The following is a 25,747-nucleotide window of genomic DNA, read 5'->3' on the forward strand; positions in this document are numbered from 1 at the left end:
TTCTGTTCCCCGATCCCATTCCTCTATTCACCCCCACACATATACTATCCTGATTAAGTTTTTTCCTCTACCGCACGAATCATACATTTGCTATTAAAATAAAACTTACACTCAAAATATTGTACTGTACTTACATTTATAGCATGTCACTATATGAAACTCCGGCTCATGAGTTTTTAAAAAGTTTTAAGCTTTATCTTTTCTATTTCATTTTATACTGTGATGTATTTAATGCTATTTGACTAGGATGTGTATCTATCAGAAGGAGCTATACTAGAAATTTTGGTTGCTTCATTGAAATACAAGAGAATTTCCTGCCTACTAATTGCATACATGCATACTTAATCCTTTGCACGAAACCTTCCTTGGCCTGACATCCCCTTAAAAGCTACCTTAGTAAGTTAGACTTGAAGAATATCTTGTAAAAAAATCTGAAGTATTTTATATGTGTTATCCACAGCACGCTACTCTAAAGGTGTACCGAAGATACTGGTCCCCTGAGCCTGTAGGGTAGTTGGCAAATTGCCTCATCCATCCCTCCAGAGTACCTTATGAATATCATTTTCTATCTATTTTGTGATGTGAAAAAGTTTGGAAAACACTGCTATATAGTCCCATGACTACTTTGTAGAGAACTTTAAGTAAGTTTCATATTTTCCTGACTCCTCAGTGCCTAGAAGCGGTCCCCTGAACACAGTGTGATTAATCATAAACAACCTGACATTAATTTCTAATGCCAATTAGACCTTAAAGTTTAACTGGTTATTTTAACTGGTGAATATTTTGCATCTTTTCTAACCGCTAGCACTAATAAAGCTTTTACATAATACTAAGTTTTGTTTCAAGGCCAAAATTACTATAATTTAGAAATAGCAAGTACACTGCAATTCTTTTAAATAATTTACTGTAGAGAAGTGAACAGAAATACATTCTTCTCAGGATATTTCACAACATGCACGCAAGTATGAAACACGTGTTAACTGCTGGCAAAATATGCCTTTATATTTTACACCTACTTGCTGGCAAAGGCACAACTGATTATCAGTATGGAAGATCTTTTCAAAGGATCTTCTTGCATTCTTCCAAAGCTTCTGATGTGATTAAGTCAAAAATGATTTTAACCACAGAAAGGACCACCCAAATGCTATAGAATTATCTATAGTTGTGCTTAATCATTTTCCTAAGAATTTCACTTTTCAGGATCATTCGCAATGAACCAGAACTTCTAGGACACCTTTCTTCGAATGCACCTGTTCTCAGTTTAGTTTCCAAATTCTAGAATGAGATTAAGTCTTGTGGATATCTGTATCACAGATTTATCTAACTCATATGTGTATAGAAATGCATATCCAGGTATAATCTGCAAAAACAGCATTCACATCAGAACACTTACCTCAATCATCATTCTTTATTTCAATATTCTCAGCAACCTCAGGCTTCACAGTTGCTGAATTCCTTGGTCACACATGTCATTACCAATACCTCTAACTCTTCAAAAATCTTATTTTTAAGCACACGTTAGCCACCATATCCTACATTTCTAGATCATTCCTTTTTAGTATCCCAACTCTCATATACCTATAATCCTGTGGATGAGAATAGTAAATCAAAAACTCCTGTAATAAATTATAACTGCGAAGGCCATGGTGGGGAGTCATGGCCCAGGCCTGTGACTTCTTTACTGAAAAGTTAATTTTAAGATTTTAAGTCAGCCCTGCCCATTGTTCTTGTGCATTTAGGTTAACACACCTTTGAAATGCTAGAATAACCACCCTCGAGAGCACATAATCTTAACTATCCATAATACAATACCTGCCATGTAATCATGTAATCTTCCTTAAGTTCCCTCATTAATTTCGAATGCATAAAATAGACTGTAAACTGTCATTCTCTGGAGCATTTTAGATCTTGCTTCCTGGCAATTGTCAGTTTCGCTCATAAACTCATACAATTCTTGTATTTTAAACTAGAGAAAACAATTTAAGCAAAAATGTCATAATTTCATAATTACAATTCTTTATAGGTTTGGACATTTCCTACGTCAACGATCCATTGGGTGGGCACCATTTTCACCCTCTCTCCCCTCCCGTCACATCTTCACTTGCCTGCTTACCTAAATTCCACAGACTATCATAACCTTGTCCCCTCTTTCCATGTGGTCAGTCAAGTTTGTGAAATCATACTCTCTTGGCAAAAACCAAAATCTTGGTTAAATTCATCTACTCTATGCTCGTACACATGCCAACTTTATATGGCTAAAGAAAAACAAAGCCATACTCATTGGTTTCACTTTAAATTCATTATTACTAGCCTTGAGGAACCCTTTATTTTACCTGGCATTCAGACTGTTTCCCAGACCCATTTGCTCTCCCATTCTAGAAGCCTAGAACACTCCTCGACCAGAAGTCTCCAGTATCTAACTACCATATGAAATTTCCCCTTGAAATCCAAGATGGGGCTCCTGATCTATTAAAACAATACCCTGTGCTTTAGGATGCTCTGGGTTTCCATTCTTCCACATTAATAAAATGCTATTCTTAGACCATAGAAGACTACTATATTGTACAAATCTTATTTCAAACTGTGTTCTGAATTATTTTCGTAAATATTACCTTTCACATGCACATCACCTTAAAAATAACTCTGTATTTTCAAGAAAACATTCCAGCCATAAAAGCCAAAGCAATTAATTGACCTTCAGGGGATACAAACTCATGACAGCCCATTTGATTTGACAGAGCTAATCAATTAAAGATTCATCTAGTATTTAGTTCAGAATCATCATCAAACTTTTGAAAATGACTTAAATTTTCCAATTCATTTTCTTTAGGACTCCCCATATGGAAAAACTTGTATTTTAAACTAGAGAAAACAATTTAAGCAAAAATGTCATAATTTCATATTATATTCTCAATGCTTTCAAAGCCCAACAGTGATTTTAAAAAAGAAATTAAACATGCTTTCATTTAGAGAATTTTAAAAATCTATACAATTCAAGCTAATGGAAATATTTTATTGTACATAAAAGTTGTTTTTAAAAAAACATTTCCAGGCCCAGACATCTGCAGGAGTATGTGAGGAAAGGATTCCACTGGAGTATAATAAGCGATACTCGATTGAATGAAACTGTAATCCACTCCACTCCCTATTAATACTAACATTCACCACAGGCTTGAAATTCCTGTAGCATCAGAAAATGTATTTTTTTTTTTAAATATTACAAACATGCGTATGATGCATAGGAAGATGGAAAAATTTAGACTGTAACTGCATACCATATGTATTCCCAGCTTTTCTAATTTACAACCAGTTAAGAATCACAATATCCAAAGAAAAGTATTTTAAAATAGTATATGACTCATTGGTAAGTGATTTTCTACTCAAATAAATAAAAAAATTTTCATTTTAATGTTACATTGAATTTCAGTACTTTTCAATCCAAGAAAAAAAAATAAACTGAGACACGGTCATGAGTTCAGGATTATATATATTACAATTTGCCTTGTTATAATACATTTGTGGCTTTATGATAAAAATAACTCAGGGACATACGGAATTCAAGCTAATTTGCGTAACTGTCACAAGAAAAAAGCATTAAATGCATTTCTGAAATAAGTATTCTCATTTAATTCCAGAATCTCAAAACAGCATTAGACATTGGCCTTGTTTAAAAAAAGTTTAGTTAAACACTAAGCTAGCCAAATAATCTTCTTGAAAGGTTTAAACACAATTGATATAGAAAATGCTTTTCCTCTAATCTCAATCTTACATAAATGGAAGAGGTGAGGGGGAAAGGTAGGCAATTTCTTTAGCAGCATACAGAGCTAAATCCATCAACCACCTTAAACTAGAATGTGTGTTACTGACCCCATTAAAAGAACTGAGCAAATATCAAAAGTTACCCATTTCATAAACCAAAAGACAATTTTAGGGTTACGGTAAAATATTTTTGAAACACTTCAAAAACAGCATTAAACTAGATAAATCATCTCTTCATCGTAAGAAAGGCATAACAGAAAGTGAAGACATTTAAACTAAACCGATTTTCAATCCTCTTTGAACAAAAGAAATGAAAAATAATGGTTGATTAGCTAAGCTTTGTGCTCTAACCAAACTAATTAATTACAGTGATTTTAAATGGCAATAGCCCACTGGACTGGGCAGCTTGACAGTTTTGAATACGTCTGCAATGATTCTTTTAAAACGCAAAGACACTAAAATGATCCGATCATGCAATGTTCATCTTATGCATTCTGCATCTCTTTGCCAATCTTGTAGCTAAGGATCTTGTTCCAATCAATCTTAGTGCGTGTCACTGGCAACTGTCGACGTAAGGCTTTGAAAGTAGTGTCCGACATTGTCTGATAATTCTCACTGATGGCAGTCTATGAAAAATAGTAGTTAAAAGTTTAAAGGCATAAAAGAAACACAACAATTTATAAAACACGTAGATGTTTTAAGAAAAAACTTTATTTAGCAGCCTGTTTTGTTGCTTTTAAAAAGTCAAATAAAAACCCCAACCTGGTTTTAAAAAATTATTTAAAAGCAGCTAGAATAAAAAGCTTATAATCATTTTGAATAATTAAATTCAAGGAAATGAAATTGTAAATGAGGGTTAGTATTTGTGTGTCCTCATTTTGAATCTATTTTACTATTTCTCACAGAACAATTCCATAGTAATTTATGTTTACAAGGATTGGAAACTTGTCTAATCAACAAATTAAATCCTTAAGTTCAAGAGTGCATGACATAAAACGCAGAACAAAATTGAATATGATCTAATCAGATTACACATAACCTAAATGCTTCGGGAAACACAGCCTAAATGAAAATTTCTAACCAGACAGAAAACAACCATTTAAAATTTTGGTACATTTTGACAAATACTCTGAAATTATAGTTGGCTAAAACTGAGTTTTGGCTACACTTTCACACGTTTGTACTTTACTGAAATCAAACAAGCAAACAAAAAAGACTGTATCTTATTATAGTGAAAAAATTAAATCTTATAATTGAAATTAAAATTTCAGTGCCATTATTTGTAAGCAAATACAGATTATAAAATATTTTTGAGAATCGTACCTGGTATTCATTTTCTGCAGCTTCTACAATCTTTATAAATTCTTTTGCTGTTTGCACCTCATTCTGAATAAAAAACAAAACCAAAAATAAAATAGTAACTTAAAACTACTATTATTTTTAAAAAAGTATGTTGATGTATATGGATAATAATTTGTTATACTTTAATAAGTAACAGATGAAAATGATAATAAATAAAGGGAAAATACTGTAAGATCAATTGTTCTAAGTCCAAGGAGAACCAAGTAAAAATATTTTAAAAGTCTATAGACTGAGGCTGGTCTCAGTCTTCCACTGGTTAAGGAAAACAAAATTTTAATAATATACATTGCTGAAAAATTCAATTAAGACTCTTAACATGCACTCTGATATAAAATCTTTGCAGGTAAGTAGTCATAGATTCCTAATAAATGAGTATATTGGATTATTTTTGAAATTTACTGAACAATATTTACCACCGTAATGATACATCAAAAAAACTTACCAAATAGGATGAGCATATTTTAAAGTTTAAGGTGAATTTTAAGTGTTTAAATGTTTATTAGAAAACATTTTTTAACTTTTTAAATATGAGTTTCTTTGCTTTTTTCCTAACAGTAAAAGTTAATGAAAATCTAGATTCTTTTATAAAACAGTGTTAACATAAAATTCTCAAAGACCTTATTTTATGTACATATTATTTGTAGCTGATCCTTGAGTAACATGGGTTTAAACTATGTGGGTCTATTTATATTTGGATTTTTTCGATACATACATATAGTACTGCGATGTATTTTCTTTTCCTCATGATTTTTAATGTTTTCTTTTCACTAGCTTACTTTACTGTAAGAATACAGTATGTAATACATACAACATACAAAATATGTGCTAATCAACTATTTATGTTATTGGAAAGCTGCCAGTTAAGTTTTTGAGGAGTCAAATATTATATGTAGATTTTTGACTGTGAAGGGGTTCGTCCCCTTAACCTCTACATTGTTTAAGGGTAAACTATTATACCTTTACAAATATATTTATATTTTGATAATAGGTGCATTTTTCATCTAAAAACAATAAACCAATGAAAACCCTACAAGATAAAGTGAAAAATATATTCCTAAAAATCTCAGCACAAACTGACATATTAGTCAAGTTTAATTATTATGACTTCTTACAACTCCGCAGTCTAAAATTTTATAGACAAATTTCTCTTAAGAATCTTTGCTCAATGTCAAACTCTCCAAAGAAGATAATACCAAGTACCCTGTTATACAAATAAAATTACGCGTATGCTCAAGATACAGAACTACACCGAATACAATGTCTCATAGAAAACAGATGTTTAAGTTTCTTTTACAGGCAAATTTATAAGAAGAGCACTACTTAACAAAAAAACAGAAATACACCTTTCTCTTCTTAGGTAGCATCTGACTTACCACATTCATACATGTTTCTTAATGTTAAATCAAATGCTTTCTTGAATTAAAAATAAACTTCTCCTTATTATTTGTAGGTTAGCTAATTTATATATTATCAGTTAATGTAAATATACTGATACTTTTAGGTATACAACACAAATGTTTATGGTAAAATGTCATTGTTAATGTTATATTATTAATATCCTTGGGGCAAAAAAATTCCACAAAGAAATAGTTGCACATGCAGTGGAAAGAATGTATAAAAGAACTCTGCAGGGAAATAAAACCAAGTTCAAATATTCTTGAATTTTACAGCTGAACGTCAGAAAAACTTTATTAAATCATAACCTAAATAGATAAAGAGGAAAAAGAGCATATAATACAAACAGAAGTTAAGTATAGGATCACGAATATAAACTTAAGAGCTAAAACTATAAAATTCTTAGAGAGATGTAAATTTTGGTGAGGATGTGGAGAAACTGGGACCCTCATATGCAACTAATATGTAAGATGGTGCAGCCGCTTTGGAAACAGCCTGGCTGTTCCCCAAACGGTTAAACACAGAACTACCACATGACCCAGCAATGCCACTGCCACCTATATGCCAAAGAGAAAGTAAAACAAAATCTACACAAAAATTAGCACATGAAGGTTCATAACAGCAAAAAGTAGAAAACACAAATGTTCGTAAATTAATAAATGCATAAGTAAAATGTAGTATGTAGACTATCATTCAGCAATAAAAAGGAATGAAATACTGACACATGCTCCATCCAACATGGATAAACCCTGAAAACATGCAAAGTGAAAAAAGCCAGTTACAGAAAACCTTGTATTTAGGATTTCATTTATAAGACATGTCCAGAATAGACAAATTCAGAGTCTGAAAGTTGACTCATGGTTGCCTAGAGATGAGAGAGACTTAGGGGAAGGGCTGGTGGGGGAGAGTGGGGAGTGACCAGTACAAGATTTTTGGGGGACAAAAATGTTCTAAATTAGATGGTGGTGATTGCTGTATAACCCTGTTAACATACTAAAAATCACTGAATTTCACACTTTAATTGGATGAACTGAATGATATATGACTATACCTTAATACAGCTGCTAAAAGAAAGTTAGGTACCAATTTCCACTACTTACCGTCTTTAATCTACCTGAAAACACTTTAATCTGAAGCAGAAATATTACTTAAAATGTTAATTTCAAAACTGTTCTGGTTTTATAGAAGTTAGGTTGTTTAAATTTTATTTTAGAATCAATTACTTACAGACACTGTTAGGGAATCTTGTATATCTTTATGACTCACTAGCTGAACATTACCATCTTCATAATAATGAACCTATTAGAAACAGAAATCACAGAAACCATGTTATAAATAGGAACCATCAAGATCCTCGTGGCTTCAACAGTCACATCAATGCAGATGACTACCAATTTCAGCTCTAACCTAGACTTTTCTGCTGAGCTCCTGACCTTTCAAACTCCAGCAAGACTCCTCCTGCCCTCAGTCTAGTGAAGAAACTGGTTAGCACTTCCCATGATTACTCAGGCAAGCCCTCCACTGACCTGATCGCTGGACATTTTTACCTCATAGATATTCTACTGATACCTAAACTCAAGATTTCCAAAACCCAGCTTACAATATTCCCTTTCCAACATGCCTCCTCTTTTGCGCATTTCCACCAAATCATTTAATTCCTCAGACATGAATTTATTCAATAAACATTAATTAATTACTATATATGCCTTTTACTAAGGTTCTAGGGACACGTAGGTTTTAAAAAGATAGTCTTTGACCTCATATTTCAACACAAAAGTAAGAGGCAGGTAAAAAGTACTTTAACAATACTCCAGACTCTCTGAGCACTGTAAACAAGGGCTTCAGAAAAGAGGCAACACTGTACTTACTGTACTTGGGTTTAGCAAAATGACTATGATGATTAAACTAGAGAAGATAAGGAAATCAAGCTTAGGGAAAAGCATACTTTAGGAAGGCTTGGAGGTACTTATGAGTGGAATGTACATGAGGTCAGGGAGGGAAAGGATTGGCTGGAGAAATATGTATAGGTAGGGAATAAGTCAACTTTGGGCTTTGTATGCCATATAAATGTCTAAACTATCTACTACATGAGAGTGTACTGCTAAAATAGTTTTAAATAGGCAAGTAACATAAGCAGATTTAAGTGGAAAAAAAAATCATCTTTCCTGATTGCAATGTGAAAAAAAAAAGGGGGATTAGAGAATGGCAAAGGGTCCAGCAAGCCCACAAAATAAAGTAACAATTATATGCCAAGCATGATGTTATGTGCTGAAGACTGACTTGTGAACCAGACAATCCTAGCTCTCAACAAGCTTTCGTCCAAGAGGGACACCATTTCAGAAATTATCCAGGTAAGAGCTGCTGAGGCCTAACTGAAGGAAAAATAATGTCAACAAAACTGGCTACTATTCATCAAGCACTTTGTCTATCTCTGTTCTAACCATTTTGCCCATATTAACTAATCTTTAAACAACCCATATGAGCTTATTTATTGTGGCTGTTTCCTTTTAGCTGATGAGGAAACTAACAAAAAGAGCTTAAATGACTTTCTGATGTCACACAACTAATAACTGACAGAGCTGGTATTCACTCAGGCAATCCATGCTCTTAACCTGATTTCCTTAGCTCCTAAGGAACAGTCACCAAGACATAAAATAATAGGATATAAGACTAGAAATGTATACAAAGTTGGATGATAGAGCAATATTATGATTTGTCTTTATTCCTTTATGGCTCTTAGAACAGTATCTTTCATGATAGCTGATCAACAAATGTACTGAATAAATTTGTGAACCAAGATAGAAAAATATTAGTCAGTATTTTTCCTTAACTTATTTAGTAATATTTATATTGAAATACGTGATCTTAGTTATCAGGTATTCTTCTATATAAACATTTGAGCCTACGTTAAAAGTCAAAGAATTCAGTTCTAATGGGTTTCATATAAGAAGCCAAATGTGGGTGCAGCAGATATTTGAGACATGTAATATGTACATATATTAATATATACATAATAATAAGTATATTTATACATCTAAACACACACATATAATATCATACTTCGCCCAACTCCACCCAACTGAGAAGACAGCAGCACAACCCAAACTCAGAAGATGCTTGTATGAACAAATTATATCAAGAGAACAGATGGTAGCATCTAATTTTAGCTGTGTTTTTAGAATCTGTCAGTTATCCTTCCAGATTTCTGATGCCTAGGGAATGAACTACAAGGTTATTTAAAAGAAGAAATCAACACTACTTATTTTTCCCATTACTTCAAAACAAAGATCTGAAAAGAATGTCTACTGCCTATTATGAAAATATAAACTTATGAATCAGCAATTTTTCTGTTCGGAATCATCCTGAGATCAGTAAAGAAATTACTTTTATTTTGTACCTGAATTTTCAAGATGCCAACCACTTGAGTGGTTGAAGGAGTGATTGTAAACTTCCACTCTGACCTCCAACGACCATTCCTTAAAAATAAAAACAGCAGCTGTAAATAAGGTAGGGAAAATAATTTGAATAAATTTTAAGTTCCAGATTTAAATTTAACACTACAGTATGAGAGAATGTGAGGGATGGATGCTGGACATTCATTTTTTAATCACTGAAATATTAAAAAGAATCAAAAGATTAATAAGTTCAGTTATAAACTGTATTTAATTTAATCTTCACCCTACTGATTAAAAAGGACCTATATACTGGAGGCAATATCAGAATTCTAAAGCTGAAGTTTAAAATATAGTTCAAAATTAAAATATCTAAGCTACTTTTGGAGAAAAATTTTAAGCTACTTCTTCGACTGACTCACTTATGCTTTAATTAAGAATAAATTGAATGAATGTTCAGATTATCAACAGCTTTCTCAAATACAGTCAATGCAGTTTAACATCCACTGAGTGATATAAAGTACCAAAAAATTTAAAAAGATTAGATAGTAATACATTATTCTTAATGAGGTTTTGATATCTGGAAAGAGAAGGGCTATAGAGAGTTTCTAAGCATCATATTTTTTTTCTTTTCCAATTTTAGGTTTAGAGTTTTTATATAAAAGGCACATACTCCTACTTCCCACCAAAATGATTTTTTTGTATCCAAATTAACACATATTCATCATGGTAGGAAACTGTGACATTACAAACAAGCAACAGGTACATTATTCACTTCTGTCTCCCAGATAATGAATTTTATCCTATTTTTTTTTCTGACAGCCTTTCACAGCATATCCTTTTCTTTTGACCTCTACTTGCTCTTTGCATGCTAAAGACATATACCCGTTAGTTTTTTTGACCAGCATACATTTCTAAAATAATCACAGGACTAATGGATCACTATACTGGCTTTGGTATAAAATTATTCCTGAGTTCAACATTCTTGTAGTCGAGCCAATCATGAAAATCTGTAGAATGATGGTAGTCTCATTCCCAAAGTCAACACTTAACATTTGAAAAGTGCTATTATTAGAACAGTGTACATGGTCTACAAATAAAAGAACTTTATAACATGTCTTGATTTTTAGTGACTCATCCAAAATTATCCATAGAAGCCTGACTAGAAAAAACCTAGGTCTATTCGTTATTTCATGGTCCCAAAAGAAGTTATTCCTTTTATTTAGGTATCGGTATCAACCATTAGTGAGTTCTAAGAATACCTACTTCTGATTTATGGTAACAATGTGCATATATGACCACTGATTGTAAAAAGAAAAAAAAGAAATTCCAATTAAGTAATAGTACCAATTTGAGAATTATTTGAAAAGATCCTTCAAAAGACATCACTATATAGTAACAGTAAATGATGCTTAGTAGACAGCAGCCCTTTATTGAACAGTGTCAAGATGTCTTAATCTTTAATTATATTCTTCCCTTTTTTCCTATTAATGCTGTAATTACAAATGTGTATTAATTCAACAAACATTTGTTAAGCCTCCAATACTGCTAGACATTAAGAAAATAATAGAGACCAAGAAAAGAATGTCCCTAGTGAAATCTACAAAGCATCTATGACTATTATTTTTTGATTTTTAGTCTATCTCTATTTTAGGTATACTGAAGTATATTTCTTTGTACCAAAATATTTAGATTTAACTGAGATTACTGTGATATGTGAGGTGTAGCGCTTTGGACTACCATATTAATTTTGTCTTTTCCAAAAAGTGGAAATCATTTTTAACTTCAATGATTATAATGTTCATAGTGGTAGTTTAGAAAAAGATATTCAGATATATAAAGTGAAACAGTGAGAACAGAAAACTCAAAGACAGACATCATCTTCATTTTACATATGCTATAAAGCTCAAATTGTTTTTGAAAGCTAAATAATAAATTTACTATAACATCTCCAATATACTTTAAAGTAAAATTTATTAACAAGAATTTTCCTTTAATTGTAGTTCTATTTCAATGATCTGATTTTATTATACATGTTGTGGCACAAATAACATAAGTTGTGATTTTGTGCAGATATCTTTAGGATGCTGGCAAATCAATGCTACAAGTTTTTAGGATAAAATGGAGAAACTACATTAAATCCATAAAAGTAACCGTACACCAGACTGCAGCTTGCCATTAAGGCAGATGTTTACATATGCAATTGATTTTCCTTCAGTTATAATGTATCTGCATCCCTCCAAACGTTCTTCATTCACCTTGTAATCTTTCATTTATTTCTAAGATGGTTAAACAGTGGAGCAACCTTGAGCCATAGACCAAACTGGTCTGTACAGGTGATTGATGACCTGTTACTTTGCCGTTAATAGCACTGCCAATCAATCTGGTTAATAGGACAGACTAATCTCCTTAAAAGGTAAATATTATGACCATATTTACCCTGATGAGCTTAGCATGTACTAACTAAAAAGGAGACTAAAGGTAAAGATTTCATTATAAAGTCTTGGAAAGCCTCAGAAATTTATAATAGAAGATATCTCAGAAACAGTCTTATCTAAGAATAAAATGGCCTAACAACTTATTGAAGGTTAAAGATTAATAGAGCAAGTCAGTGCTTTGAGGGGCTAGACTTTTATAAAAAAACCCATAGTTCTTCATTTTATAATTAGTTATCTCCGTCCTCCTCCCCTGTACAAGTCCCATTCAGAAACACCACCACTTCAGAATAATATGGGCCTGCCAACTGGTCTGCTCACAGGCACACATATTCCCTTAGGATACTGTTTATTAGCCTCCAAAAACACTCAGTGCTCTCTCACACTCTTTTTCTGACTGTCAATGGATCTGGCACTATCTTTAAATGATCAGGCTGATTATGGAGCAGATATCTGTCTTATATCAAAAGTTCTATATTATGTTTAGATTGCACTTAGTCCATCATATACAAACAAGGAATAGACCCGATTAATAAAAGAACCTTTTACAAAGAATATAAACAATGTCAAAATTCCCCATATACAAAATTTTAACTTACCAGAAGTTTTTTGCTTGGAACTGATGGCTTTCTATGCATGCAATAATGGTTTGCTGTCCATCTATTTTTTTACCATATACCTTGATGGCAAAGAGAACAAATACAAGAGTGATGTTAGGGTACAGAATATCCAACTTTAAACATCTATAAAATACTTAAATTGTATGGCGCTTTGGCAGGAACATATAAAAGAATACAAAGCAAGTCATCATTCTAACATAGTTGCTAGAAAAACATACTAAAGTATTACACCTAATCACAAATGCTTAGTGGATCATGAAAGAGCTCACGATTAATAAAGTATAATTTATTGAGTAAAACTAATTGTATTCTAAAATATTCATAAACATCCTAGACATACTATACTTTTCATTCCAAACACAACATCATAAAAAGTGTAGATAATTTAAACACATAGATATCTGGTTGTTTCCATGAAATAAAAACTGGACCTAGATTGTGATTATCATCTTTGTTTACTTCACAATAGAGGGGTTGTCATTCCTCTAGTCATTTTTAAAGAGTATCTGGATAGAGGTGAGGAAGTTAATTTACTTATAACTAAAAAGATTGTTAATTAAGCGAATGCCTGTGATGGTATGATGATGTTATTTCACCCCCTGCTTACTGCTTTAAAAGTAAGGAATAAATAGTGCCTTTCGATTCCCCAGGAATAAAGGAGAACTCTTAACCTAACCTAACCACCTTATTTTTGAGTTATTCTTCCAAAATAATCCTAATCAACAAGGTTATATAATTCAAAGAACCTGTAATGTAGTATAGGTTATGTTGCTTTATTTTTCAAATAATTATTGAGAGCTAGATACTTAAGGGGACCATATGGGTTTCTGTCCTAACCAGGAAACTTCTGAGAATGAAATAAGGTGCAATTTAATAACTATGATGGGGCAACAGGTATAAACCAGAATGTATAGCCATCTTCGGTTGAAGAGGCAGGCAAAGGCCCAGTCCACATGGCCTTGAAAGCCATGTTCAGAAGCCTGGACTCTAAGCGCAACAGGAAATCTTTGAAGAATTTTAAGCAGGGGATTTTCATGATCTGATTGGCATTTTAAAAGATCACCCTGGCTATGGAGAAGATCATAGAAGCACAAACGAACCATGGGGGACTAAAAAAGCCTATCTGGGTACACACAATCTTATGAAAAAAAAAAAGAAAAAAACACTCCTACTTTCTAACATATTTTATCCTGAAAATATAAAAATAGGTTAAACCTATGAAAAAACACTAATGACATAAGAAATTTGACTGTAAAAGACACAAGGATATGATCCACTTCCAAATAATTTTATTTGTTCTAAGATCTCATAACTTAATAAAAAGTTTCATCTAAACTTACTGAGATAAATCAGGAACATGAGATTAAAGAATCTCATTCTAATCAATGCATAAAAATTCCTACTTGAAAATTAATTTAAGGTACAACCATTTTTCCATTTTGGGTATCACGATATACTTACTATTTAGGACTTCTTGAAAAAAAATTCATAGAAACATTTATTTCAAGAAAAAAAAGAATGGTAATTAGTTATGTCAGTTCTGTAAGTTACTGTAAATGTCAGATTATAAAAACACTGTTGAATATACATAAGACAGAAAAAAAGGTACACACTGATGACTTACAGTGCAGACCCCATTTGGATAATGTTCTTTTACATAAGCTCGCAGAGCAGTTTCTACTGAAGTTCTCCATGATTCAACTGCATTTTCTGCTTCATATGGTCTTGGATCAGTTGCTTCCTTTCTTAAGTGATCAAATTTGAAACAGATTCTGTTTTTTGGGTCCAAAAATTTTCCATTTCCCAAGTCACCATGTTCTGTTATCAATACCTTTAATGATGCAATAAAATTTGGAAAATAAGTATTTAAAATAACATGTAAGTACTGAAATATATTAATATATTCACTTAAGCCTTTTCTTTAAAACTATAAAATAATTCTACTCCAAGCAATTGGTTTAATTATATGGCACAACTATAACACTTCAAATGAGCAGACTGACTATAAAGACAATGCGGCTACTCTCATTCAGCTCAGAGTAGTGGATCATATCTAATAAAACTTCCAGCTACCAAGTGGGGGAAAAAAATGCACTGCATCTTCTAATACACTGCTGGAGTCGGTTTTTCATTTTTTGAGAACTATAAAGTTACTTTTTCTGTTATCAGTCTCCTCAGATCTAAGGAACTGGAAATAACCTTTGATAAGGACATTTACAAGAATGGTTTTGATACAGTGAGACTCCTCCTCGTTCTGCCCTATCCTGCTCCTGGGCTCACAATCTCATCTCCTATGAAGTGCCTCTTTCTAATTTTTTGTAAGCTAATCATTGACAGTTGTTTTCAATTGACTTCCAAATTTAAAAAATGTAATTTATTCTATGTACATTTATACCACACATGCATAAATTTAACATTTTGTGCTGTATTGAAAAAAATTTCTTTCTCCTTTCCTTGCAACTATCCCAATTTTTGACTCCTTATCTATGTCAGGACTTCTCTATCCCCTCTGATGTAAATCATACAAATATAAACGATTCCTTCTAATTTTTTTCAGTCATATAATCCTGTATATAAATATATACACATCTATGTCTACATATACATGCATACAGGGTTTTTATTTTAGTCACTGTTATGTTACAACAGAATAAAAGTGCACGCACACACTGATTTTCTGCATCTGGCTTTTTTCAACATTAAAACCTTATGGAAATCCTTCAAAGTTAACTGGTATACCTCTCACCATTCTTTTTTAATAGCTACATAATATCCCACGTTGTGGATACAACAGAATTTATTCTGCTTTTCCACTAATGATGGCCCATCTCTTTATTTCCAGGCTGTTTTCTTTTTGGGGGGAAGGGATGGACACATTAAAAATTTTGAAAGTATTACTGTACATTTATTTTAACAAACTGATGTTATTTCCATTGGATGATTCAATTTCTTCTCCTGTATGGAGTCTCAGAAGGACAGAGGTAAAGGGTTTACATATATTAATTTTTAAATACATAATTAGATTCCTTTCCAAAAAAGAGCTATGACAAACCATATATATACAAAAAATATTTGAGATCTCTTTCCGTTTACATTATCACAATTAAGAAGCACATAGTTCTTTTCTCAGTCTGAGGGATATAAAATATATTCCATTACTTTAATTATATTTCTTTGACTCCTGACAGATCTAAATATCTTTTCATGTGTTGTAGGCCATTTGCTCTTCTGTGAACAAATATCCTTTAATATTTTTACCTTTTCTTTTTCTTATTAATTTATGAGTCCTTTGTTTAAAGTATCTGTTTCATTCTACAGTTAAAATAATTATTATGTAGCAAATGTCCACTTTTTCTTTCATAGTTCCTGGGTTTCCAGTCTTATTTAAGATGATCTCCCCTGTCCTTATCTTGCACATGTAGACTTTCTTCTCCTAAAATTTTAGTCATTTTACAAATTATTAATTGACCTGAAATTTATTTCTGTATATTGTATGAAAAATAGGTCTGAATAACATTTTCTTGATAGAAGCCAGTTGTGTCAATATCTTTTATTAAATGTCTGTTTAAATTATAACCTTATCATGTATAAAAGTTTTCATATCTTGGAACTAAATCCTGGTTCTATACACCGCTCTACTTATCTAGTTGTCTACTCCATATAATACCATTATGACTTGATCTTACATTAGCTGTAAAGGATCTTTTGCTATCTAGGTTAATGTATAGTTTCACCACTGTTTAAAATGGAATTCTTCTCCCTCCGTCCATTCCTATTTTAAAGTACTAACTTCCCACAATGAGGAAAGCTAATAATGAGTTTTGTATACTTACCTTAAATTCAGCCATTTCATGGAATTCTTTTAAGTTTAGTAGTTTTTTATGGTTGGGAGGTTAATTTTACTAAAGTCTCTCAGTATTTATAAATAAATAAATAAATAAATCATATTATCTAAAAGTGTTCTTTTCCAAAGCTTTAAAAGTTCTCATTCTCTTGTATTTGCTACACCTCCATTTATTAGGAATGATAACGGTGATAAGTAGATATACCTGGCTGATTTTCTATTTTAACTAAAATTGTAGTTTATATTTATATTGGTTTCTATTAAACAATCTATTATATTTAACAGTTTTTTCCTATCTATAGTTTACTTAGGGTTGGACTAGTTGCTGGATTTCTCAAATTCCTTTATATTGTCTATTGATGTAAGGTTTTTCTTTTTGATGTGCTGGCCAATAACAACAATATATTGCCTTACATGAAACCACTGTTATAGTCCAGTAATACGTTCTACTTGGTCTTGGCATATTCTTTTGATATATTCCTGGATTCTACTTCTTAATACCTAGTCAAAGTTTTAAAATCTATAGTCACATGTGAGATTACAAGTTTTCTTTTTTTTATTTATCTTTATTAGATTTAAGTATTAAAATTATGATAGGTTCAAAAAATGAATTTGGGGCTATCCAACATTTTAAGATGCCTTCCCTAAACCTAGCCAGTCTTCTTTTTAGGGATTTATCTTTAGAAAACAATCATCAATATACCTAGAAGTACAAAGTTTTTTAATACAGCAATTGTTTATAACATCAAAAAAAATTAAAAAAGGAAAACAATCTCACAAGAGAAAAAATAAATTTAGGAGATTAATAAAATGAAGCACTATATAGCTTTTTATATATGTGTATACACACATGCATATCTACATATATGAGCTTTTGTTTTCCTTTCAGTTACTAGTCATCTTCTGTCTAGTTTCTTTTCTCTCTGTAATTAGAAGACTACATATTACGTAATGAATAGCAAATATAAGTTCTGATATAATTAGCTATTAATTATACTCTGTATAATTAGTTCATAGTTACTACTATGAACGTAATTATTACCACTTATGTTCTACCTGCCAGTTTCTTCTTCATATTGTTTTATATATATTGTGCTTCACAAAGCATAATATGAATTAATAAAATTATTAGCAACTCTAAACCAAAAATGAAAAAAAAATGCTAGTGACCTTTTGTGGCTTTTCTTAGCTTAGCAATTCTAACTTGCACTTCGAAAAGAAAAGATTTAATAATTACTAAATGCTAAGTTACTCACATGAAGACTGTAGAATTCCAGAGCAACCAAATTATGATATAAATCTTACTAATATATATTCTAGATTTTGGATTAATATAGGATTTTTTTTCCCTATAAAAAACAAGAAAGTAGATTTAAAGCAATTATTTTCTAAAATCTTAAAATAATTACAGTTGAATATTTCTAAAAGGGACTTTCTGCTAATGGTATTATTGATTTCATCAAAAGAAACTAAATATTACTTTACCCGTAAATAGTTTTGATTAAGACAAACACTTTATCTTTAAACATACTACTTCACAATTCTTGCAGAATATTAACCATTATAAATTAAACAAAGAATAGTCAGATCCTGTGTTTACATGAAACATACCTGATCTTCATAACCTTCAATTTTTACTGGGGTAAACTGGTCCAAGTTATACTGTGCAAATGCACTAAAAAAAGAAAAAGGCCAATTACTTAAAATTACTTAATACCCTAAAAAAAATAAGTTAAACAACTCACCTTTCAATAAAAGTCAAATGGCAAGTTAAATAAAATTATAAAATTATAATTCTCCATTAGTAATCTTATGACTTTTTAAAACTGATGAATGATATCCAGCTTTCAATGTTTAGCAAAAGAAAATTAAATCAGTAAATATAATTAATCTTTTCATTCAAAACCCTGAAAGTAAAGGTTAGCCATTTATAAGATACATATCCAATTATTCAGGTATATATTTAGTATACAACAGACCAGGAAACAGAGTAGGTGTTGTGAGAGATGAAAAGACATGATCCTATGATCAAAGGGATTATGGTTGAATACGAGAGGTAACTGATAGATATAAGACAAAGTAGAAAGTACCATAAAAGAATGATTAATAAAGCATCATGGAGAATATATACATTTTTAAAATTACATTCTGTTAAGCCAAGGGAAGAAGAGAATAGAGGTGATTTCATAATGGATGTGATACTAAAAACTGGCCTTGAAAAAATGGGTAGTCTCTGTGGTCTTGCAGAAATTGGAGAGATGGAAAGAGAAGAGTATTTCAATTGGAGGGACCAGGATGAGAAAAACACACAAGATGATAGGTTAGGTCCAACATCACAGAAAGCAGCAAGCTCAATGCCTGACACATAGCGGGTGTTCGGTTATATTTGCTGGATTGAACTGAAAGGCTTAAATGATGGAATAGTTACTTCATTTGGGAGACAAGGCATAACCACAGCTTTCTGAGAAAGGAGAACCTAGAACTACTGTGAAAAAGATTAATATGGCAGTAGTGTGTAGGATAAATTAGGGAATGAAGCAAGTACAGCAAGAAAAAGTAGGTTATTGTTAGGCATGAAATTAGGTGACTGGATGAATTCTAAATACTCTCAGTAAGGCATCTAAAAATCAGTTTAATTTTATTATTTTCAAATGTGTAATGAAGATGGTTAGCCTAAAATATGGGTCCCCAGACTATTTTGGGAGGTGGTGGTAGGGAAGAGAATCAACCATTTCTGGTCACTGGTCCAAAGATGACGTACTGAGATTTAGAATTATCTGGTTCTCTGAATCACTCACTCTGAATCCGGTAAACACTTATTAGGTAAATATGTGTCTGATACTATGGTAGATATTTGTGGATGAATAAAATAAACTCCTAACCTTCAAAAATCCATTAGGGTCAAACATATAACCAAAAGTAAAATCTGTATAAAAATTTAAGCAATCACAATTTCAAAGACCAAAGTTTCTAAAATAATTTTACCCAACTTTTCAAAAGTAAAAATGTAGTACTGAGAATATAAGCCATTGCCAAACACAATAAATAAGAGAATTTCATGTTATAATTGTGTCCCTATGTCTGTGATCGAAAATATTTATCTTCTAGCCTAGTACATGTGTATAATTATGTGTAGTTACATAAATTTGAACTTGATATGTAAGTATCTATTTCAGGGATTAGTGCTTAAAAACCACCTTTAAAACATTTTCCCATATCACTTCTGTCGTGTAAATATACTTACTGGGCTGCTCCTTCCCTGAGAAGATTATCATTATTAAGCAGTAACCGAACATCTGCAAAACAAATATTATGTTTTCTGTATTACTATTTTTCTGTGTCTGAGATTTCTATGTAATAGATACAGGTTATTTTGGTCATGTATTAACATACACACACACACACCCCAAACACGTAAGCAAGATCAAAATATCACTTTGATGGCTAAAATAAGCACAAAACACACCACGGTATTAATTTGAAAAGTGGCTAAGAAACAGAAGAGAAAATGAAATAGAAATACAAGTTATTTTATATCCTTAAAAGTCAATACAGGCAGACTGTAATGTATCTCCAAAGAACTAAAGGGGAGATAAGCTATACCAAAAAGATGCTGTGATAAGATATGAAAACCCTTAGCACTATCCCTCTAGTCTGACAATACTACCATGAGTTTCAAATGAATTTGCTCTATAGAAAAGTGATTAAACAATAAACAGCTTGTGAACAGAGTGCACACACAGACATTTCTGTCCTCAGACAGCACACGTTCAAACAAAAGATAAGTACATTTAGTTTGATATACAAGCGCCTTTATTTAATTTAGTATTCTCACTTTGGTTGATTCTTAATTCTGTCCTATTATTATGTAGACTTTGCCTATTAATCATTAAAATATAACTTTAAAAATAATACTTTTTATTGGAAAATACGAGCACTCTGTAAAATATAAAGGAAAAAATTCACATAATTTCACCGAAATAACCAAATTTCTCCACTAGTGTTGGTACAGTTTCCTTCATTATTTTCCCTATGCACCTGGCTTTTTTACATAGTTATCATAAAGTACGAATGACAACATATCCTAATTTTTTCACTAAATTAAAATAAATTATTATTCATTAAGAAACTGGTTTAATTTAACGAACAGTCCATAGTTCTCAAAAACAATGTAAAATGGGACAGTCATTAAAAATAATGTAGATATGTATTTACCAACATGGAAATACATTCATAATAAACAGAAAGGGGAAACTCAGCATGGATACTGTCATATTTATATGTTATATATGTGTATAAATTGATATGTTAGAAGCATTTCATGCAAACAGAAGCATTTCATTCAAACAGGAGAACTGGAGGGTAGAATTTTGAATGGTTTTTTTTTTTTTTGGATTTTACAATACAAAATCGACTCAATAATTTTTACAAAAATAATAGTTATTCCAAAAGAAAAAATATTGCCTATTCACATACCTCTTTTCAGTAGTAGGACCTGATTTAAAATCAATCTCTTTTGCTTACCACTAAAATTTACTACTTTGATTCCTAAATTAACTCATTTTAGACGATGGAAGCTTCTTCCTAAAAAATACAGGCATTAACAATTATGGTTATTCCTATCTCACAAAGTAAACTGGGAAGTTCTGTTTAATATAATTCTTTCATCTTTAATATTTAAAACATAATCATGGACAGCAGTATTCCATGGAAGTGTATCTTTTCCAGTTCTAAAATGGGAAAATATTTAAAAGCAGAATCAATATGATCATTTCCCAGAATCTGGGAATTGATGTGGGGGAAAAAAGTTCATGTTTTTATCATAAGGAGAGTACAGTGTAAGAAATATAAAGACAAAGAAGAATTTGAATAAAATAAGAAAACACTACTAAAGAAGGGATTAGGCTATGGTTCCAAGCCAGGCTACATATCAGAATCATAGGGTAGTGGGCGGGAGGCTTAAAAAGAGTCCCGGCTCAGACAGATGAAACTGATTATCTGGTAGAAATCTATGTTTCAGTGATTCTGATGTAGCTAGTCCAGGAAATAACATTAGGGAACCACTGAACTGACAAAATTTTAAGACTGAAATTCTAAAATCTGTGGCAAATTCATGAGATTTCCCCCTCAAATATTTAATTCCTTTTTAACTCTTAAATTTAAACTCCTTGTCAAAACTTATATAACATCCTATAACCCACTTGTATTCCACAGCTCATTCTCCATTCCAGGCCTACTTACTGGCTTATCTTAAATGCCCAAATTTACTGTACCTCAATGCAGAACATATCAATTCAACAGCAATTTCAATGAGACTTAGAAAAGCAATTTCTAAGACTCCTATTGTAGGGCATTTTAATTCAGAGTAAAAACAGTCTGTGAAAACATTCTTAGTGCATAAGTCTATATGGGCTACTAACTTTAATGCACTTTTACCATTATCAATTTAAGTTTCATGTCAACTTTTGAACCTCACAAGAGGCTATATCTTCTTTAATGCCTCGACCATCAAATAAATTAATGTGTATTTAGGTTATAGAAGTTGAATAGTAAAGCACAAGTTAAACCCTGCAGGAAGAAGTACTTTTGAATTCTCCACAACTTCCCAATTCACTACTAGAGATTTTATTATCTTAAAAGGCAGAATTATTTTAATTTCCATTTTTTTTTTACAACGTAGACTTGCCAGTCTTCCTCTATTGTAGCTAGTTCAGTGGTTAAATTTTTAAATGCGTAAGAATTACCATATGTAATTGCATACACAAAATCATGTATTATTATAATTTGTGGATGACTTAAGAATTTTCTAGAGTAATTTTAACTTTATATAATTTTTGCTTCCTATTTTGACTTTCAAATCTAATCTTTTCTGAGATGAGATTCCATTATATCTTATACTATGAATGAAAATGAGTGATTAAACTTAATAGACATGTTTAAAAAATGAAACTGAAAAGCCCTGCACGAATTAATTTTAATTTAAGACATGGTGAAGGCCTAATATATATGAATTAGAAATAACACATTTACTATACTTGTGGTAGCTTATTCTTAAAACTACTTAAGTTTTGTTAAAAAAAAAAAAAATCACCACAGGCCATTTTCCTGGCGATTATTTGAACCATGTCATTCTTATTGTTAAAGTGGAGCTATTGTTATAGTTTTTACAGACTACAGAACAGTTTAATTTCTGATATGTAGATGAATAATTATTAAAATGTTTGTTGGTGAAGCTTAAAGAAAAGCATACTGTAAACTAATTTAGAAGATATAATTTAAATAACAAATTTAAATTATAGTATCGTCTTCTAAGCATGGTGAAACAATACTCCCCTTTTTTGACAGTTCATATTAATCCAGTATGTTTTTCTTTACAAGAAATACAAAAATGCATGTAACAATTCCAAAAAATAATTAAAACTGAAGTTCTCTTGTCTTTTTAAATGATTTAATATTATTCTCTTAAAAGTGTTAATTTAGTCAAACATAATTATCATATACACCATAACTGCATTATATTCTAGCCATTTGCTTATTTTGGTTATAAAATTTATTATTTAAAAAAAGAGTACTTGATATATCAATTAGTGTTATGACTTAAACACTCACCATTAAACACCTCATTAAATTCTCCAGGAGGGGCATGAATGATGAACTTGGCTGCTATACGCACCTAAAATAGAAATGAAGATATAAATGTTTCATAGCAAAGACCTCTGCTAAAATATCACCACCACCAATGATAACAAAAGCAAAATTATACTAAAGTTCTACTGAAAATAGTTTAATAAAAATTTAAAGAGTGACACTTCTTCACTTAAACACCTTAAGTTTATTATTATTTTAATCATTTAATATAATCACAATGTATAGTTTGAATATAGATAAAACATATGAAAGTCTCATCTAAACAACCTAACTTTTACCCTTAGGGAATTAGGAAAAGAATACATGAAGCCCAAAGTTAGAAGGAAGAAATAAGAGCAGAAATAAATTATTCTTAGACTAAAAAGACAATAAAGAAACCGAGAGCTGGTTCTTTGAAAAGATAAAATTGACAAGCCTTTAGCTAGACTTACCAAGAAAAAAAGAGAAGGCTCAAATAAAATTAGAATTGAAAGGAACTGTTACAAATGGTACCACGGAAATACAAAGGACAATAACAGACAATTATGAACAATTATATGCGAACAAATTGGACAACCTTGATGAAGAGGATAATTCTTAGAAACAAACAACCTGCCAAGAATGAATCATGATGCAATAGAAAATCTAAACAGACCAATTACAAGAAGGTTGAATCAGTCATCAAGAACCTTCTACCAAACCAAAGTTCAGGACCAGACGACTTCCCTGGTGAATTCTACCAAACATTCAAAGAATTAGTACAAATCCTCCTCAAAATTTTACCAAAAATAGAAGAGGAGGAAACTCTTCCAAAGTTTTATAGACCAATATCTCTGACAAACAGATGCAAAAATCCTCAACAAAATACTAACAAACTGAATTAAACAAATTACAATCCTTTTAAAACTGCAATCAAGTGAGATTTATGCCAGGATGCAAGGATGGTTCAACACCTGCAAATCAGTCAATGTGATATATCACATTAACAAAATGAAGGATAAACATCATATGATCATCTCAATAGAATCAGAAAAAGTATTTGACAAAATTCAACACCCATTTATGATAAAAAATCAACAAAGCAGAGAAAGAGGGAACATATCTCAATATAATAAAGGTCATATATGATAAACTCACAGGTAACATCATACCTGAGGATGATGATCTCAGAGGAAAAGCTCTAAGATCAGGAACAAAACAATAATGCCCACTCTTACCACTTTTATTCAACATAGTACTGGAAGTCCTAGCCACAGCAATTAGATAATAAAATGAAATAAAAGGCATCCAATAAAACTGCCGGTATTTGTTGATGACATATTATATACAGAAGACTCTCAAGACTATATCAAAAAACTGTTAGAATAAATGAATTCTGTAAAATTGCAGAGTACAAAATCAATACACAAAAATCATTTCTATACATTAGTAATCGACTGTCAGAAAGAGAAATTAAAAAACAACCCCATTTATAATTACACCAGAAACACCAGAAATAAATTTAACCAAGGGGTAAAAGACTTGTATATATTGAAAACTACAACTTTCATTCGTGAAAGAAATTGGAAAATATAGCAAATAAATGGAAAGGTATTGTGCGCTCATGGATAGGAAGAATCAATATTGTTAAAATGTCCACACCACCCAAAGCAATTTACATTTTCAATGCAATCCCTTTCAAAATTCCAATGTCATTTGTGACAATATAGATAGAGTTCAAGGGAATTAAGCTAAGTGAAATAAGACAGAGAAAGATAAATGCCTTATGATCTCTTCTGCATGTAGAGTTTAAGCCAACCAACCAAGCAAAAACCCAAGCCACCAAGCTCATAGATACGTGGTTGCCAAAGGTTGGGGATGGAAGGGAAGTTGGAAAAAAATAAAAAATATATTTTCATATATAATTTAATGCATTTAAAGATTCAAAGCTACCCTACATATAAATATTTCCTTGTAAGAAAATTTTTCTTTAAACAAAAGTGGAATAAAATGATTAAGAAAATTTCTCATGCTAAGTGAAATAAGCCAGAGAGAAAAAGTTGAAAACCACATGATATCACTTACATGCGAGATATAAACCTAAAAGCAACAAATGAACAGGACAAACAAACAGAAACTCATGGACATGGACAACAGACGAGCAGTGAGCAGAGGATGGATGGGGGTGGGGAGCTAAGAGGGAGGTAGATGGGGTAAAAGGGGTCAAATGTTGGTGACATTAAAAAGTTAAAATAAATAAATTTCTAAAAAAGGAAAGAAAATTTCTATGTATGAAGAAATAAGACGCATTTAGGCATAATGAAGAAAACAGAC

At 31.4% G+C, this 25,747-nt stretch overlaps 1 protein-coding gene across 1 annotated transcript in view; it reads right to left on the reverse strand.

The window, feature by feature from the left end:
* Positions 1-2,992: 2,992 nt before the first annotated feature.
* CAPZA2 (capping actin protein of muscle Z-line subunit alpha 2) overlaps positions 2,993-25,747 on the reverse strand; it is a 41,905-nt gene continuing 19,150 nt past the window's right edge. Inside the window, exons 2-10 of the mRNA XM_016119314.2 lie at positions 23,417-23,480; positions 20,052-20,103; positions 18,419-18,482; positions 14,588-14,794; positions 12,943-13,022; positions 9,914-9,992; positions 7,744-7,815; positions 5,083-5,145; positions 2,993-4,385 (exon numbers count right to left, since the gene is read on the reverse strand). Of these exons, the coding sequence (XP_015974800.1) occupies positions 4,245-4,385; positions 5,083-5,145; positions 7,744-7,815; positions 9,914-9,992; positions 12,943-13,022; positions 14,588-14,794; positions 18,419-18,482; positions 20,052-20,103; positions 23,417-23,480 (822 nt within the window). The 3' untranslated portion in view covers positions 2,993-4,244. The remainder of the gene's footprint in view (positions 4,386-5,082; positions 5,146-7,743; positions 7,816-9,913; positions 9,993-12,942; positions 13,023-14,587; positions 14,795-18,418; positions 18,483-20,051; positions 20,104-23,416; positions 23,481-25,747) is intronic.

The sequence above is a fragment of the Rousettus aegyptiacus genome, unplaced genomic scaffold (genome assembly GCF_014176215.1).
Source record: "Rousettus aegyptiacus isolate mRouAeg1 unplaced genomic scaffold, mRouAeg1.p scaffold_m13_p_13, whole genome shotgun sequence".
Classification (NCBI taxonomy): domain Eukaryota; kingdom Metazoa; phylum Chordata; class Mammalia; order Chiroptera; family Pteropodidae; genus Rousettus; species Rousettus aegyptiacus.